The sequence below is a fragment of the Argiope bruennichi genome, chromosome 6 (genome assembly GCF_947563725.1).
Source record: "Argiope bruennichi chromosome 6, qqArgBrue1.1, whole genome shotgun sequence".
Classification (NCBI taxonomy): domain Eukaryota; kingdom Metazoa; phylum Arthropoda; class Arachnida; order Araneae; family Araneidae; genus Argiope; species Argiope bruennichi.
The window spans coordinates 66,563,623-66,579,966 of NC_079156.1; the positions used below are offsets into that span (position 1 = coordinate 66,563,623).

Consider the following 16,344-nt stretch of genomic DNA (forward strand, 5'->3'; position numbering starts at 1 on the left):
ATACATAGTTATGCTATAAAACCTTTTTCCCTTATAATTGCAACAATCAGATGTAACTTATTTGCAATCATTTATTATCAACCTTCGTTTGTAAACGAATGAACAAAAAATAAAATAAACCACGATAAATTTAATAAATAAAAATACTAGTTTCTAAAAACTTTGATAATAAAGAGTGGCAGCAGTAAACATTTGTTTTTATTACAGCACGTTGCATGTTCAAATTTGTAAACAAAACTATGGAAAAAGAAAAGACCCTAAAAAAACACGGAAACGAAAATAATCTTAGAAATGGATTTTCAAAAGATGGACCAAATTCTGTTAGTTAATAATATTTCTTATTTCTGATATATTTTAGTTTGATTTAATACATAATAATTTAATTAAGTTTGATAGTTAATCATTCCTTTCTTTTTTGACATTTTCTTTTAAGAAGTATTTTCTGGTATTTTCAGGGTATGAGTTGGAAGGAATGGAAACAAAAACGTGAGTTTTTTTTTATAGTTCAATTGTAGTTTTATGCTATGAAAAATAATTCATGCTGGTGTCTAGAATCAAAGCTACAAACCTTTTCTCCATTGATTTTAAATAACTACGATTAATCTTTTATAAATTGATGTTATATTTAACTTAGGCGTTACTAAATATAATACATAAATCTATCATCTGTTAAGTAGTAATAAAAATGTTACCTGTATGTATATTTCTAATATTATAAACATGTAACAAACATTCCTTACATTGTTAAATGACTTTAAATCCTTAAAAAAATATGGAAATGACTGTTTTTTTTTTAAATTGTGAATTTTATGCTTCTGCACAAAAAATTATCAAGAATGACTGATTAAAGTTAAGATCTTTAGAATCACTGTATTGAGATATAGAGAACTCGAGGTTTGTCAATATTAAGTGCACATTGTCTCATATTAAGATAAGTTTATATATCTACGTTAAAGTATGAATACTTTCATTATGAATTTCTTGGCTAAATTCTAGAGATGGGTACCGCCAAGTTTGGGGCCACAACTCAATTTTTGGTGAATTGTAAAAAAATTCTGAATGAGCATTTATTTTTCCGCAATTTGTCAAAAATGTGATATTAATGTAAAATCTTCATCAGGTTACACATTAGAAAATGTTTTTGTAAAATTATAATAATAAATTATTTGTTTGCAAAAGTTTCTTTTGAGTCTCATATGAATATGTGTTGTTTGTTTTTTTAAAAAATTCAATTAATAAAGCATGAAATAAGTCATTTTAGATTCGATTTCTAAAAAATCCTGGTGTAAAGATATAATGGCTATAGAATTCTGCCAGGATATCTTTTCTGCTTTTAGATAAACAGCTAAATTGTAAATATATGTGAATAGTTCATAACACCCTATCACTAAAATCATTTATTCTTTCCACAACACTGTAAAAGAGTATCTGACTGTTGGAAATTAGTAACATTGTTATTGGATGCCTCAAGATTTTTACAATGCATTGCTCATTAATGAGTCAGGTCCATAGTTTTTCTATGAATTTATTAGGATATGTAATTGTGCTTCTATTAAAAGATAAAATATCTATTTGGGTAAAAAGGAATTCATGAATATATAGATATAGGGGATATATAGGGAACAATCTTGTCAAGTACTTATACGTCACTGAATATGGATACTTAGATAAGGCAGTTTACTAGTGATGATATTGAACTTTATGTTAGTCTACAGGCAGTGATTTCTTTTTTTGTGCATTATATATTGTTAGGCTGTGCAAACTACAGTTTATTTATGATTTCCTGGAGGAAGAGAGCATTTGTTAAATGAGATAGCTTTGGAATTTGTGATATATTTGAGATACTCTACAACAAATCATTACTTAATTACTAAGGTTTTTAAATCCTCATAGTCCAAAGAACATTTTATGCTACAGCAATGATAGATTAAATGCGTCTGCACTAATTATTTGTTAAATAATTCTAGAAAAATTAAATATAATTTTTTTTTAAAATTTCATTTTAATTTCTGCTTGAATTTTAATCCTGTTTATTTTGTTGTATTTCAGCAGATACTTATGTTCAGATTCTTATGTTATTTGGATATGTGTGTTCTAAATTTTTATTATAAATCAGTTATTATTTTAAATGTAATTAATTAAAAAATAATTAATTTTAGATGTTGATATACTTATTAAAAACCTATAATTTGTTTCTGCTATTTTTCCCCATACATAGAAAAGAAAATGAAATAAGTATAATAAACTTCTTTTGAATATGAATTGCTAAAATAACCATAATGGTATAGAAAATAGAAATAATTAAAAAAAATGGTGAATGGGAATTGTAAGAACTAAGATAAAAATGCTGAAAGAAAGAGAATTATTGTGTATAGGCACTTAAAAAAATTAATTTCAATCATATTTTAATTTTTTTTATTTATATGATTTATTAAATTGAATAAGCAATATAAGAAAAAAAAATTGTTTGAAAAAAAATATGTAATTGATAAACCTGCTTTTGCTATATTGAATTTATGTGTGGTTTAAACTCGAATGCAATTTATTATTCCTTTTATATGAGATCCATGAGAAATTTCTTTGTCTTGCACTCATTATAGGAAAAGAAGAATATAAGAAATGGAAACAAGAAAAAATCTTAAAAAAAGTAGAGAAAGAGAAAGTTATTCAAAATGATAAACAGAAACAAGATGAATCTGCTGATAAGTTACGAAAACTTCAAGATTATACTATTAGTATTGCTGTGCCTGGCTCGATTCTGGATAATGCCCAGTCTCCTGAATTAAAAACATACTTAGCTGGACAAGTAAGTATTTTTAATTTAATTTTTTCAATTTCATTTTAAAAATTAGAATCATAATGATAAAATTCAAAAATTAGATCATTAATCATGATTCCACATGTCCTTCTTTTGTAAAGCACAAGAAATAGTGTATTGAAAACCACTACTATATATCTATAAATTATGACTGCATTAAATTTATGCTATATTTATATTATTTTTTTCCGTTTCTTATATTAGTTTCACTAAATGAAGACCATTATAGAAATTAGATCAAGTTAGAATTTTTTTAAAAAAGTTAAAATTAGTTTCATTTGTACATTATGCCTTTAGATTGCTGTGTCCTAATATTTGCTTAATTGAAAAGAAAATAAAGTGTTCATTAATTACATGGTTATATTTTATCATTCAAATTAACAATATAATGATTTAGAGGGTAATTAAAATGATGTGCCAAAGTATTTTAAAAGAAGAAAGAGTTTAATTTTTCATTTATATACTATGATTTTAGTAATGTACTTTTTAAATTATATAATAAATTATTGAAAGATTAAGGTATTGTTGGTATAATTTGATATGCTTATTCTACTTCTTTCAAAATACTAATAAAAATTTATTGCCTCCTTAGCTTCCTAAAAATAATGAAATTTAATATTTATGAAAAATAAATAAATGCGGCAATATATTTGAAGTTTAGGCTAAAATATACTAAAACCAATAGAAGTAGTCTACCTGAAACTTACTTGCTTATTCTGAAATAAAGGCTCTCCCTCACTCAAAATTGTATATCTTTGGCAAATCTGTGAACATCATGAGTGCTCAAATTTTTATTTTTAGAAACCTACATATGAGCTTCATATTGTAATAAGGCAAATCCTATATATATTTTTGACAAAAATGCTTTTCAGAAATAAATATGTAAACTCACAGACACATAAATAAAAATATTCATTTCTTTTTTTTACTTTCCTTTTTTTTTTTTCAGTTCATACATGGCTTGAAGTTACTGATTACTGTAACTGTTTAATATGATTGTTTACACATCAAGTTCTGTTTCTATATTGAATTTCAGATTTTATTCCAAGATTCAGAAAATTTTCAAGTTTTGATGATGCAAATTTTATTGAATTTATAGATTCTGAAGACATGCATATTGAGAGTCATTAAAGTAAATAATTAAGAGTGGAAAAGCTGTTGGGCAGTGGAGAGCTAGCGCCTAGATTTTGTTTTAGTGTCTACTTAATTTTAATCAATGTTTGCAAATGTAATAAACTATAAAAGGAAAGCATAATGTGAGATTATTAAAAAAGAAAAATGCTATTTGAACCCCCCCCCCAAAAAAAAAGCAATTTTGAAATCAGTAAAAAGAGATTTCAAAAATATTTCAGTGCATCAAAATCTGTAATGAATGATGATCAAATTATTGTATTGATGAAAGAATCAGTGAGAAGCAGAACAATGTTTTAGAAATTCTAGTTCCTGAAACTGAGTACAAATTCAAAATTTATAGGATGATTTTTGTTTTTGTTTGTGTGTGTAAACAAATTTTCGGTATAGGTTATTTAAAACAATTGAGTACTCTTTCATAAATGTTAATATTGTTAATATTTACTAAAAGAAATTAGTATTCTGTTGATATTTACCAAAGAATTAGTATAAATGAGAAAATTTTGATTTCAGATTGGCAAGTCTCATCACTTTTTGGTTTACTAAAGACCTGATGGGATTGTTAGATTTATTCACAAAATTAATTAATTTATTCTGCATTCATAATAATACTTTGCATTATTCTTTATTTGAGGCTCTTTATTAAATTTTTCAAAAAAGAAAAAAATCATCGTTATATCACTTTTTACATGTTTTATGGTGTTCCTTAAAAGGGGGTGGGGGAAAGAAAGAAAGAGAAAAGAAACTATTTTGTTTTGAGGTCATCTTTCAGTTTTGAAGGTTGAGAGATTTGTAATTAATATTTTAATTTAAGTGATATTATATTTACCTTAGTAATTCTGAAGATTAAAGTTTATAACATGTGCTAGTACAAATCTTATTTCTTTGCAGATTGCTCGTGCTGCTGCTGTGTTTAGAGTAAATGAAGTTGTTGTGTTTAGTGAAACTGATCTTGAAAAGTAAAATATTTGTTTTTAATATTAATAAAAACTTTTTCCATACAAATTTTGTATTATTAGCATGATAATATTTCATGTGCAATAAATGGAATTGATTTTTTTATGGAGTATAATTTTATTGTTTTTATTAAACTTATTTTTTTTCTCTTCTTTAGCTTGAATGATGAAGAGCTAAAGTTAAAATTGAGTAAGAAACATCATGGTTGTGTGCAGTTGGTTAAGATATTACAGTTCTTAGAATGTCCTCAATATCTGCGGAAATATTATTTTCCAATTCAAAAAGATTTAGAATATGCAGGTAAATGAATTGTTCTGACATCTTTGATGTTTTTTTGAAGTAAATATTATCTTACTGTTATTCAGCTATTGCTTCTTAAGAGAAAAATTGGTAAGATTTTGTTAAATTCCAAATATTAGTTTTTTTAGGGGTGAATTTGTATTTTTTATAGTTAAATTTTATTAAAAACTAAAGGAAGAAATAATATATTCTCTTAAAAGGAGATTATAAAAATAAATGTGGTATGTGACAAGTAAAAAAGAAATATTAACTTATTTTATTTATATATAGTACTGCATGAGTTAGTAAATAAGGACATACATAAAATTTTTCACATATGTAGTTTAATCAGTGTATTTTCATCCACATACAGGACATAGGAAAGTCTTCCTCTAGCTTTGATGAAATCCTGTACATGTTTTGGCATGAATTCTACTAATTTAGAACAAAAATTTTTGATTGTGTCATCACAAAACCAAACTTTTACAACAGTTTCAATTATTTTCCACTTGATTGAATAGTCCATCTTATTTATATGTCTTTTCTCAATAATTCACAAATTTTTGATTGGGTTTACATCTGAAGAATTACCCGGTCAATCCATAAATATTAATTTCTTTCTTTGAATTTTTTAAAATCAGCTTATCAATATGGCATGAAAATAAATAGTGTTGAAATGTACCTATATTGTTGAACAATTATATGAAAGTCACAATTTTGTTTTCAAGTATCAAATTGTATTTTTTGAAATTCATCATTTTCTCAACTGATGCTTAGCTTCCAAGTCATCCAGTTGTAAACCATCCCTAAAACATCCATTTTTTATGGTATTAGACTGTTTGAATAGGATGTTGTATCCTAGTGGGATCTTTAGCACTTCACTTGACAGATATTGATTGAAACCCTTACTTTTATTTTGTCTTTGAATGCAACCTTATTCCAGTCTTGTGCTGTCCTTGATTCATATTTTCTGGCCTAAATCAAACATTCTTTGCTGGTATGAATATCTTTTTTTTAGAATTGGTGCTTTTTCCCATCTCCTATTTCATTGAACTTTCAGAGTTTTGTTGATCAACACACGCCAGTAGCCAATAATTATCTTTGAAGATTTGTACTGTTTTACAATAATGTATTTTACCATGTTGTAATTTTGTACAAGAAATTGGTCTTGGTGTTTGAAGTGTTATCTTATGTTTGCATGTACATTCGCTCATCCTTTTGAGGGGGAAAAAAAATCCCAAACTTATTTTATTAATTGATTAATCTGGAAAAATTGGATTTTCCACCTCCAACTATTGCAGCAATGTTCCTGACATCATAAAGTATTCTGACTGAGGTGAAAATTATAGTATATTTCCTGGGATTGATGTACATTTTTTTTTCATACACTTAAGAATCGGACAACTCATACAATCACTGCTTCCAATAGCTGCTGAAATGTAATTGATAGGAAAATACTCTATGTCGGATGATAACATGATCAAACAAATTTAGACTGATCAAGGTCAGTCTCTTTTTATAATAAATGCAGTTAAAACTGGTTTAAAAAAAAAAAAAAATCTGTGAAAAGACAAATTTAATCTAAAATAAGGCTTGATCCAATTGATTTGCACAGCGTTGAATCAGTAAAATTTCAGTTAAAATCATTTTAAAAGTTTTATTTTTTTAATAAGATTTGAAGATCTGAAATAAGGCTTAAACAGATAATTACTACCCTTTTCATACATTATTTTTATTTGCATATGTTACATGTATATACAAATAAAATAAATAAATTTGTACATATTTTATTTGTATAACCCTTATATATCATTAAAACATTTTATAAGAAGATTTTACATTTTTCACCAGATATTTATTGAATGTATTTGAATTTATTATAAACTCATTCAATTATCAAGACTTTGCTTTACTTTTATAAGGTTATAATTAAGGTTAATAAACATTGTTTTCTTTTTAAAATTTCTAAATCACTAAAGTTAACCGTGAAATAGCTAAGCTGGCTTTTCCTTTCTTATTGTTCAGTTCTTGACTAATTAATTCAAATTTATTTGTATATTTCTTAAAATTTAATGGATAAAATATCTTCAGATTGCTAAGATTTCCTACTAAATTGAAAAGTTCATTTATTCAGTTTAACATTTTTTTTTAATCTTATAAGTGAAAATAATTGTCTGTGGTAAATTTAAATTTATATAATTATGTACCATAAGTGTCTAATTGTTTCAGGTTGTTTAATGCTTTAAGTAAACTGATGTATTCTTTAATTTGTTTTTAGGACTTCTGAACCCTTTAGATTTGCCTCACCATCTAAGAGTAGAAGATGAATGTAAATATAGAGAAGGAATTGTTTTAAACAAACCTGTGAGAGAAGGGAAAGGTTCTTTTGTGTACATAGGTTTGAAGAAAGTAAGGGTTTTGTTGATTATTGTTGATTTATAATCAGGTTTTTTTTGGAGGGGGAACATATCTTGTCAAATTTTTCCTATTATGAATGGAGTATTTATTTAAAATGAATTGCATTAATATTTTAAAAGCCCACTCAACCCAAATTCAAGGGGATTTTTCTTCTTTTTTTTTCTTGATTTTACTTAATTTTTTTGTTATTATAATTTATACTGAAAATAATGAGCTTTAATAACTTGATGTTTAAAGTTCATTTTTTGAAATGGGCCATTGTGGGTTCAAGACCCAATTTCATCAAAGATCCATCATGTACTTGTCTAATACAGCAGAATGCGGCATCATAAGTGTGATGTGGAGAAAAAGAGGAGAAAGTAGGAGATGTCCGCAACCTATGATTACGATTAAGTAATATAAATCCAGCCCAAATTAGATCTGTGTAGCTCTGGAATTGAACCCAAATAATTAAACTTTTGTTTAAAGAAAGTAATTTAAATATAAAAGGCAAAACAGCTTTGATTTATTTTTAAAATTTAAATATTTCATTATTAACTTAAACTAAGTATGAATTATTAAAATTCCCTACCCAGTCTGCCCTGAATATGTAAAATAAGCTTTTTGTCTGCTGTATCTTTTCCAGAATTTCATTCTGTACTCTGTATAAATCTCTGACCTATAAGCATTTTTTTTTAAAGAGTAGATGAGAACTATTTAGAAATTTGTACAATATTTTGTGTGTGTGTGTTCAAAACATTATCTATCTTATAATTCCTTCTTTGTTGTGTTATATTGATTGTTTTATTGTTTAAATTTATATTTATCCTGATTAATAGTTTTAATAAAAGACCAGAAAAAAGGAATTATACATTTCAATTCCCTTAAAAGTTGTTTTTTATTGAAAGTCAATATATTAATAAATTTGGTTAGCTAAAGATTTGATTGACATATATTAAATGATGGTAATATATATATATATATATATATATATATATATATATATATATATATATATATATATATATAATGTATGTGTGTGTAATGATATTTTAAACTCTTAATTTAATCCAAATTAATTTCCAAGATTTTATCTTAATTTAGCCCATCGTAACTTCATTCTAAAATATTCTCTTATTTCGTGATCCAATTCCACTTTCGGTTTAATTAATTCCTCTGTAAAAATAATGCGCCATCAGTACTAGGTATCAAGAAAAAGTGATATCTTTGGTTGCCCTTGAAAAGGTGTCAAAGATCATCGCGTGTATTGAATTGGTGCCTGGCCAGAAATCCTATGTTATATAAGACTTGAGATCATTTGTTCATTCCTTTTTGCCTTCTGTTTCTGTGCCGTGTTGCGCCTTCTTGTAAATAATCAGGTTTGCCTCCCGAGAGAGAATAAAATGGAATTAAAAATACAATGTCTCAGCTATGTCTTCAACCTGCACTCGGTTTCAACCAAAAATATGTTATATATATATTTATTTAGATTGGAATATTTTCAAATGTGCTTATCGTTAAGTAAAAGAACTGTAGCATGATTTTCAGAATGCTACATTTAATTGTTTGATTAATCTGACAGTATTGTATAAAATATTACTAGTTTTAATTTTGTATTTTATATTTTAATGTTTATTTCAAATTTAGGGATGAAAAATTAAGTATGAAATATAAAAATTAACATATGGTAAATAATTTATTTTAGAAAATTGAAAGTCATTTTTTTTTCAATAATGTGATTATTACATCTTAGGTTTATTTTTAATTTTTCATATGCAGTTTATTGATATTGCCTATTTTGATTCAAATATTATTTGTGTTTGTATTTTCAGACAGCTATTATTGACAAAATTTTAGAACCAAATGTTAGGGTAACTGTGAAATTGGATGAAGAGCAATCATGTAAGACTTACTTTCTTTTATTATATTGTGAAGCTTAATCAGCTTAATTTGTTTTCTAATCTAACTTGTAATGTGAAACATTTGTTAGGTAAAACATTTTTTTTGTATTAATCAGTTTAAAACAGAAAATGCATTTCATTCTATACTATATATACACAAAACAATGTAGTTATTTATAATGCATACTTTTTTTTTACAAAAAAATTATCTAAAGACCATTGTTTTTGGCTATATTTCAAAATTTGGTGAAAACGAGACATAGCAATATGATTAAATGAATTTAAGTACACAGAGCTACAGCCTTATATGGATGATGCATTTTATCATAGGATGCGATTATTTCCCATGCTTCCAGTGTCTCCGTTGTTGCTTTGCAGTGAGCTTTTATCGACCAAAATTTATTCCTCGGCTTTTTGTTGTAGCACAGAATCCAAATCCATGAATTCTTTTTAGTTATGGGTATATTCTACCATAAGATTGTCATTTTACTATCCACCTGATGATCCATAATCTTGTCCAGAGACATTATCTCATCGATTAACGCTCTACGAGCATTTGCTCAAATTCCTTTCAATCATGTTCAACAATGCTATCTGATCAAAGTTTCTTTTATTCAAAAATGATGGTTCTCTTGAAACAAGTGCTCAACAGATTGATACCCAAGATTCAGGCCAATCTTGCATGCGATCTCATGCTATTTCCTAATCACTCGTCAAGAGAGTCATTTTTTTTCTTCATATTTTACTTTTGCTCTCTATGGGAAGCATTTGTTAAGCAAGGTATACCTGCATTTAATTTCTATTATTTAGTGTTTATTATATTCTAATTAAATGCAGTAAATAATCTGAAAAAAATTAATATATTATGTTTATTATAATTTGTGATAAGTTGGCAGCATTTGAAAGCTTTAAACTATCATGCACTAAATGGCATAATACATTAGACTATCAAATATCCATCAGCTTAATTTGTGAAAAAGATAGGATGGATCACAAAAATTATAATAATAATAATTGGTAATAATTCTATAATGGCTTATTTTCTAACTTCCACCCATGTCATTATATACTCCTTTTACAGCAAAGTATTTTATTGTTTATATTAACAGTCAGCCTAGAAAAGTACTTTATAAATGTTTGTTACATATTGTTTTTTAGGTTTTAAATATTGCAGAAAAACTAATATATAATTTAATAACCATAAATACCAAATATGATTTGATATCACTATGACTTATTTTATAGTATCTAAGATATTGCAAAAAAAAAAAAAAATGTTCTTTGTGCAGAAATAATATTCGTATTTTTAAAATAAATAACAAATTAATGCAAAGCACGTCAAATAATCAAAAAAATATTTTGAAAGAATTGTTGAGCTTATTGATAAATAATTGTAGTAATTTTTTAGAGTCAGTGTGGACAATTTATTAGTTTTTGAGAAAATCTAATGCCTAAAGTAAATTATTATACAAAGACAAAAATCCAAATTTTATTATTTGTATTGATTTTTTTTTTTTACTTAATTTGATAGTTGTGTTTACTGTATATATTTTTATGAGTCTTGATTATATGAAAAGAACTCTTTGAAGTCAAATAAGTTTCACTTTAAATGTAGATTCATAGTATGTAATACAATTCATATATGCTTAAAACTATTTTGTTGAAATTGTGATATGTAACTTATTAACTTATGATGCTTCATTTATTTTTCTCTGTATTTATTTAAACTTTTTTGACTGTAATTTAAAATTTTAATTTTTTTTTTTTTTTTTAGCTAAAAAGCATTTTAAAGGGAAGGCAGTATCTCCTTCAGTTCCTACTAAAATGGATAATATTTATTGGGGATACAATGTGCGGTTAGCTAAAGGATTGAATGCTGTTTTTTCGGAGTCTCCATATAAAGGAGGATATGATCTGACTATAGGTACTTCTGACAAAGGCAAAAATGTAGATACTGTGGAAATTCCTAAATTTAAGTAAGTGTTACTCATTTGTATATTCATTTGCATTTTAAATATGTAATATTGCAAACAGAATTCATTTTAAGAATTAAAATTTAAATTCTGGAATAAGATGTATTTTTTATATAAATGCTATTAAAGCATTTATATAAAAAATAAAATACAAAATGAATAATGTTAATGTTTATACTTTAATACAAAATGAATGAATAGTGGTAAGGAGATGCTTACAATGTATTGACTAATGGATAATTTATTTGTCTTTATTTAAATATTAATTTATTTTCAAGCAATTCTGTCCACATTTTTTTGAGCTGATTTTCAGCAGTTACTGAAAAGAAGGAGATTTTCAATATGAAATAAGTTGCAACTGTTTGATATTAAATACGCACACTTTGCCCTTTAAATAAATATGGAATATAGCCTCAATACATTAAAAAGTGCAAGAGTTATAGGCAGTATTGTTTGACTGTATCAAGTATTGATATTTAACAGAATATAATGTGATAATGGATCAGACATTGGCTCAAAAAATCAAATTGAGTATGCCTTGTATAAATTTTAACATCTTTAAATTGTTGTATTTCTCTTGATTCTGTAAGCACTTGAAAGCTCTTACATATGTTTGGTTTGTATTCTTTTAACTCTGACCAAGATATGTATTTTATCTTCTAAATTAAACTATTTTGATCTAAGTTTCTAATGCAAGATCTTTTATGGAATAACCTATTTTATTATTTTGTTTTCTAGCTCTTGTGATGTTATTCAAATTTGTTTTTATAAATGCATAATGTAAAATATTTTATTTATTTATAGTCAATTGCTTTGGCAATAAATTTTATAAATTCTCTGTTAACAGTAATGGTTTTAGCTTGTTGTTGAGATATCCAAAACATTTGTTTCATACAACTGTAATTAATGAACACTCTACTGGAGAATGTTTTATTTTTATAATATGTGCTTAAAAATGTTTTTTTTAATCATAAATCACCATAACTGTAGATGGTATAAATACAGGCACTTGAAGTGTAGAAAGTAATTTTTAGTTGAAAACAATTTAAGCATTATTGAAAACATTTTTTATATGGTAAACTAAATTTTTTCTTAGTATCATTGAATTTCACTGTACACTTTAGATATTTTATTTAAAAAGATCATTTTTGGTAAATGTAAAGTATTAGTATTTGATAAATCACACATTTTAAATGCTATCAAGTTGTGACTAATCACTAATAAAATTATTATTACAAAAATAGTATCGATTTTGATTTAATTAAAACAACATTTCTATTCTAAAATAGACATAAAGTAATGAATGCTATTATATTTTCTATTTAGACATCTTCTAATTGTGTTTGGAGGACTGAAAGGCTTAGAAAGTTGCTTAGAAGGTGATGAAACTATAGAAGCTAGTGATCCAAGTGACTTATTCAATTATTATCTCAACACATGTCCATCACAAGGCTCGAGAACTATAAGAACAGAGGTAATTACTTTCCAATTTTAATTTACTGTTTAAAATATCTTAAAGCAGTTATTTGTATTTAAATGAACTTTTTTAATGATGTTTGAATATGTTGTTCTGTTGTATATATAGAGATTAAAACACCTAGTTCAAAACATCATAGCATAATATTGTTTTAGGCTTGATTCATATACCTTTATTTCATTTCTAAAATATCCTCTTAATTATATAATTGTGACAACATCCACACAAATTTTTTTTATTTAATGCCATTGTAACATGCATAGATTTAAATCAATACTAGGAAAAATATTGTAAAATAAATATTTTTAAAAATGTCTTAAATTTTGAGAAAAATTGTGATCATCAAAACTTATTTGATTTGAAAATGTTGCAAGAATGGTTCTAATGCAATAATATGCTCCAAAATTGAGAGATAAAGTTAATTACAATTTTGAAAAAACTTTTACCCAAGAAATAACTACATGCCGAATCGGGTAGCTGAAGATCAAATGATCTACCATGTTTTGAATGATTTTGCATCATGCATGTCATTTGACAAATAATATGCCTATTTATAAAGGCATATTATTAGCCTATAAATAATAAGGTACTAAAACATTAATTAATTCTCTGATTTCTGATGATTATTTTCTTTATCTGTATAAAGTCATAGATTAATTTAATTTCTATGTAACATTAATGAATAAATATGAATGTTAGCAATAAAACTTAGCCCATTTATATACAAAGTTTTATAAACATTTCTCGCCAAATTGTATTCCAATTATTCATTAATATTTAATGCTCATTATGTTTCATTAAATACAGTATTGATTTGTAAGTTAAACATTAACAATATATTGTTATTTTAAATATATTTTGGTATTTTTGAGTTTATGTATTGAATTTTGAAGTTGCACTACTTTTTTACAATTCTTTCTTTTTATTTGTAGGAAGCTATATTGATAACATTAGCAGCTTTGAGGCCAAGAATTACACAATCACAAACTGATTCTTAATTAAAAATTAGTTTTTAAAATACTGCATGTACATAGATATTGTTGAAACAACATTCATGAAATGTCATTTTATATGTACAGTATACATTTTTATAAAATTAAAATAAAATTTTGTATAAATTAATAGTTTTTAGCTTATATAAAATGCATGGAATTGTCAGTTTGATTGTTCATTAGGAAATAATTATTCTCCAAATACTGGTAATCAAGTAATTATTTTTGTCAGTAATTATTTCAAGGCGTAAATATCAATTAGAAACTTTACAGGAGAATAAAAAGCATTTCATTATTAACTTGTGAATTAAAATTCTTGGTACTGGCGAAGATAGCTTAATCAGCTCCATCCAACAACCTCAATAAAGATCTTTCCGGAGCCTGGAGGCTAAGGTTGGCTTGAGTTTACCTTTCTAATTAATACTCTTGGCATGTCTCATCTTTTGAACAACATTGTTTAACACAATTAAGAAATCTTTCGAGTTAAGCTGTCAAAGAATAAATGATTACATCAATTTCAAATGGTTATAACTTCCTTATAACTAAGATTGTATTGTAATCAAATGTTTACTTACAAAGATATTTAAACTTATGTATGCATACATAATAATTATGTATGTCTTCCTTTTATTACATGGGAATATCCTTGTAATAGTTCATTTCGCAACTATGCAAAGAATGTTATGAAAGAGACTAACATATCTCAAAATGCAGATGCAATATCAAGAGATTTAAAAATCACATGTAGAACTTGCGTATGAGCATCAAATGCACACCAATGCTGCAAATTACTTTATAATGCTTTGTGTAAAATGGATTGTTATGTTGATGCTGCCTGTGTGACCAAGGGAAGTCACATTGGTCAGTTATTAAAAATTAAACAAAACTTTGAACTTTTCTATTGATTCACATTTTCCTTCTTATTGTTTAAAAGAAAGTTATAGCTGTTTGTAATCGATGCAACTGTTTTGAATAACTGTATTTATTGCGAGAACATTCAAAATTTCATTATTTGTTGCCTTTCCTCCATTTGCTGCTTTGGAACGGATATATTTCATTTTGTAAAATTTCTTCCCTTCATTAACAGTTAGGGAAGCAGAAAATGTCATAATTCATTAGCACATAGAGCAATCATCTTTACGTTTTGCTAAAGGAAAAACGATTGTTGTACCCATCATCGCGCACTATCAACTTTAATTGATAAAATACCTCATGCTTATTATTTTTATATTCTTTAAAGTTCATTAAAATCTATTATATGAATTGTGTTAATAATTTTAGAATACCATTTTAATCTGCCGTTTAATCACATTTTTATCAATTTTTTACATTAACATGACTGACTTCTGTTTGGTGCAGTACAGTCAATTTCATAGATTGTGCATCATAAAAACAATATGATATTTTATTGCTTCAGGGCTACTTTATGTAACTCCCAATTCATTTTTTAGGTGTTCAATTAATTATAGTATATTATGTTTTGTTTTTAGTTGTTAAATTATTATGTATATTAGTATATTATGTTAAGAAGACATTTGGCAATTTTCTGGTACAATGTATTTGGTCATATGTGAGCATTATAAAATTGAGCATGTCATATCAGGCACAATGCCAGAAATGATTGCTGTTTATAAATGGACTAATCTTGTAAGTGTAAACAAATTATTATTTTTCCATGAAAATGATATTAATAGGTATGAAGGAAAACATTATAACCAATACTGCCAAATATTGCCTTCATTAGGTACTAAAAATTAATTCCCCCGCCCAAATGTATCAACATGTATTTCTCTAAAAAAAACTTAAAAGTTCTAAAAATGGCAAAAATTTAAAACATTATTTCTACACCTAAAAGTGGCAAAAATATAAAGGAATAAATGAAAAGTTAACTCATTGGAAATAGAAAAATTTATTATTCAGGAAAGGCGGCTTCATCACAGTCAACATTTGAAAGGATAGGATATATTACATATTGATGGATTGTGTACACTGAATAATGATTTCACACATAATCATCAAACAAGTGAAGAAAAATGTTGAAAAAATATGTACATAGAGACATATATAAGTAAAGAGTTATTGTATTACATAAGCATCTGATATTCAAGTCGAAAATGAGTAATTTAGCTGTGTGCCACATGTGTGATTATGAATATGATCTGCTTATATAGCAAGTTTTTAATTTTAATTTATTAACAAAGAATCTACTTTTCTAAATTTGTATTGTGATGAGGGCAATCTAAAAATATTTGCACACTCTAAATCTTAAATCTATCCTACTCTTAAAAGGACCATGGAATGTATTGATTTTATTAATTTCTTTTCTTCAAATTTGGGAGTATTTGGAAACAAATGGTTAGATTAACATTTATAATATTAAATAATAAACATATTTTATTCTTACAGTTTTTGGAATGGA

General features: G+C 25.8%; 1 protein-coding gene across 1 annotated transcript; it reads left to right on the plus strand.

Annotated features, from left to right (window-relative positions):
- The first annotated feature begins 190 nt into the window (after positions 1-190).
- Positions 191-15,188, plus strand: LOC129973093 (putative methyltransferase C9orf114). Its single transcript, XM_056087476.1, has 10 exons — positions 191-320; positions 456-486; positions 2,601-2,806; positions 4,841-4,908; positions 5,064-5,206; positions 7,464-7,594; positions 9,415-9,484; positions 11,258-11,459; positions 12,783-12,930; positions 13,866-15,188. Exons 1-10 carry the CDS (start codon positions 216-218, stop codon positions 13,929-13,931), a joined length of 1,170 nt encoding a protein of 389 aa, XP_055943451.1. The 5' UTR covers positions 191-215; the 3' UTR covers positions 13,932-15,188.
- The last annotated feature ends 1,156 nt before the right edge of the window (positions 15,189-16,344 follow it).

Coding starts and splice junctions, on each gene's coding strand:
- LOC129973093 (XM_056087476.1), top strand. CDS start 216: ATGTTCAAATTTGTAAACAAAACTATGGAAAAAGAAAAGACCCTAAAA. Junction 321..455: donor CAAAAGATGGACCAAATTCT/GTTAGTTAATAA, acceptor TGGTATTTTCAG/GGTATGAGTTGGAAGGAATG. Junction 2,807..4,840: donor AAACATACTTAGCTGGACAA/GTAAGTATTTTT, acceptor ATTTCTTTGCAG/ATTGCTCGTGCTGCTGCTGT.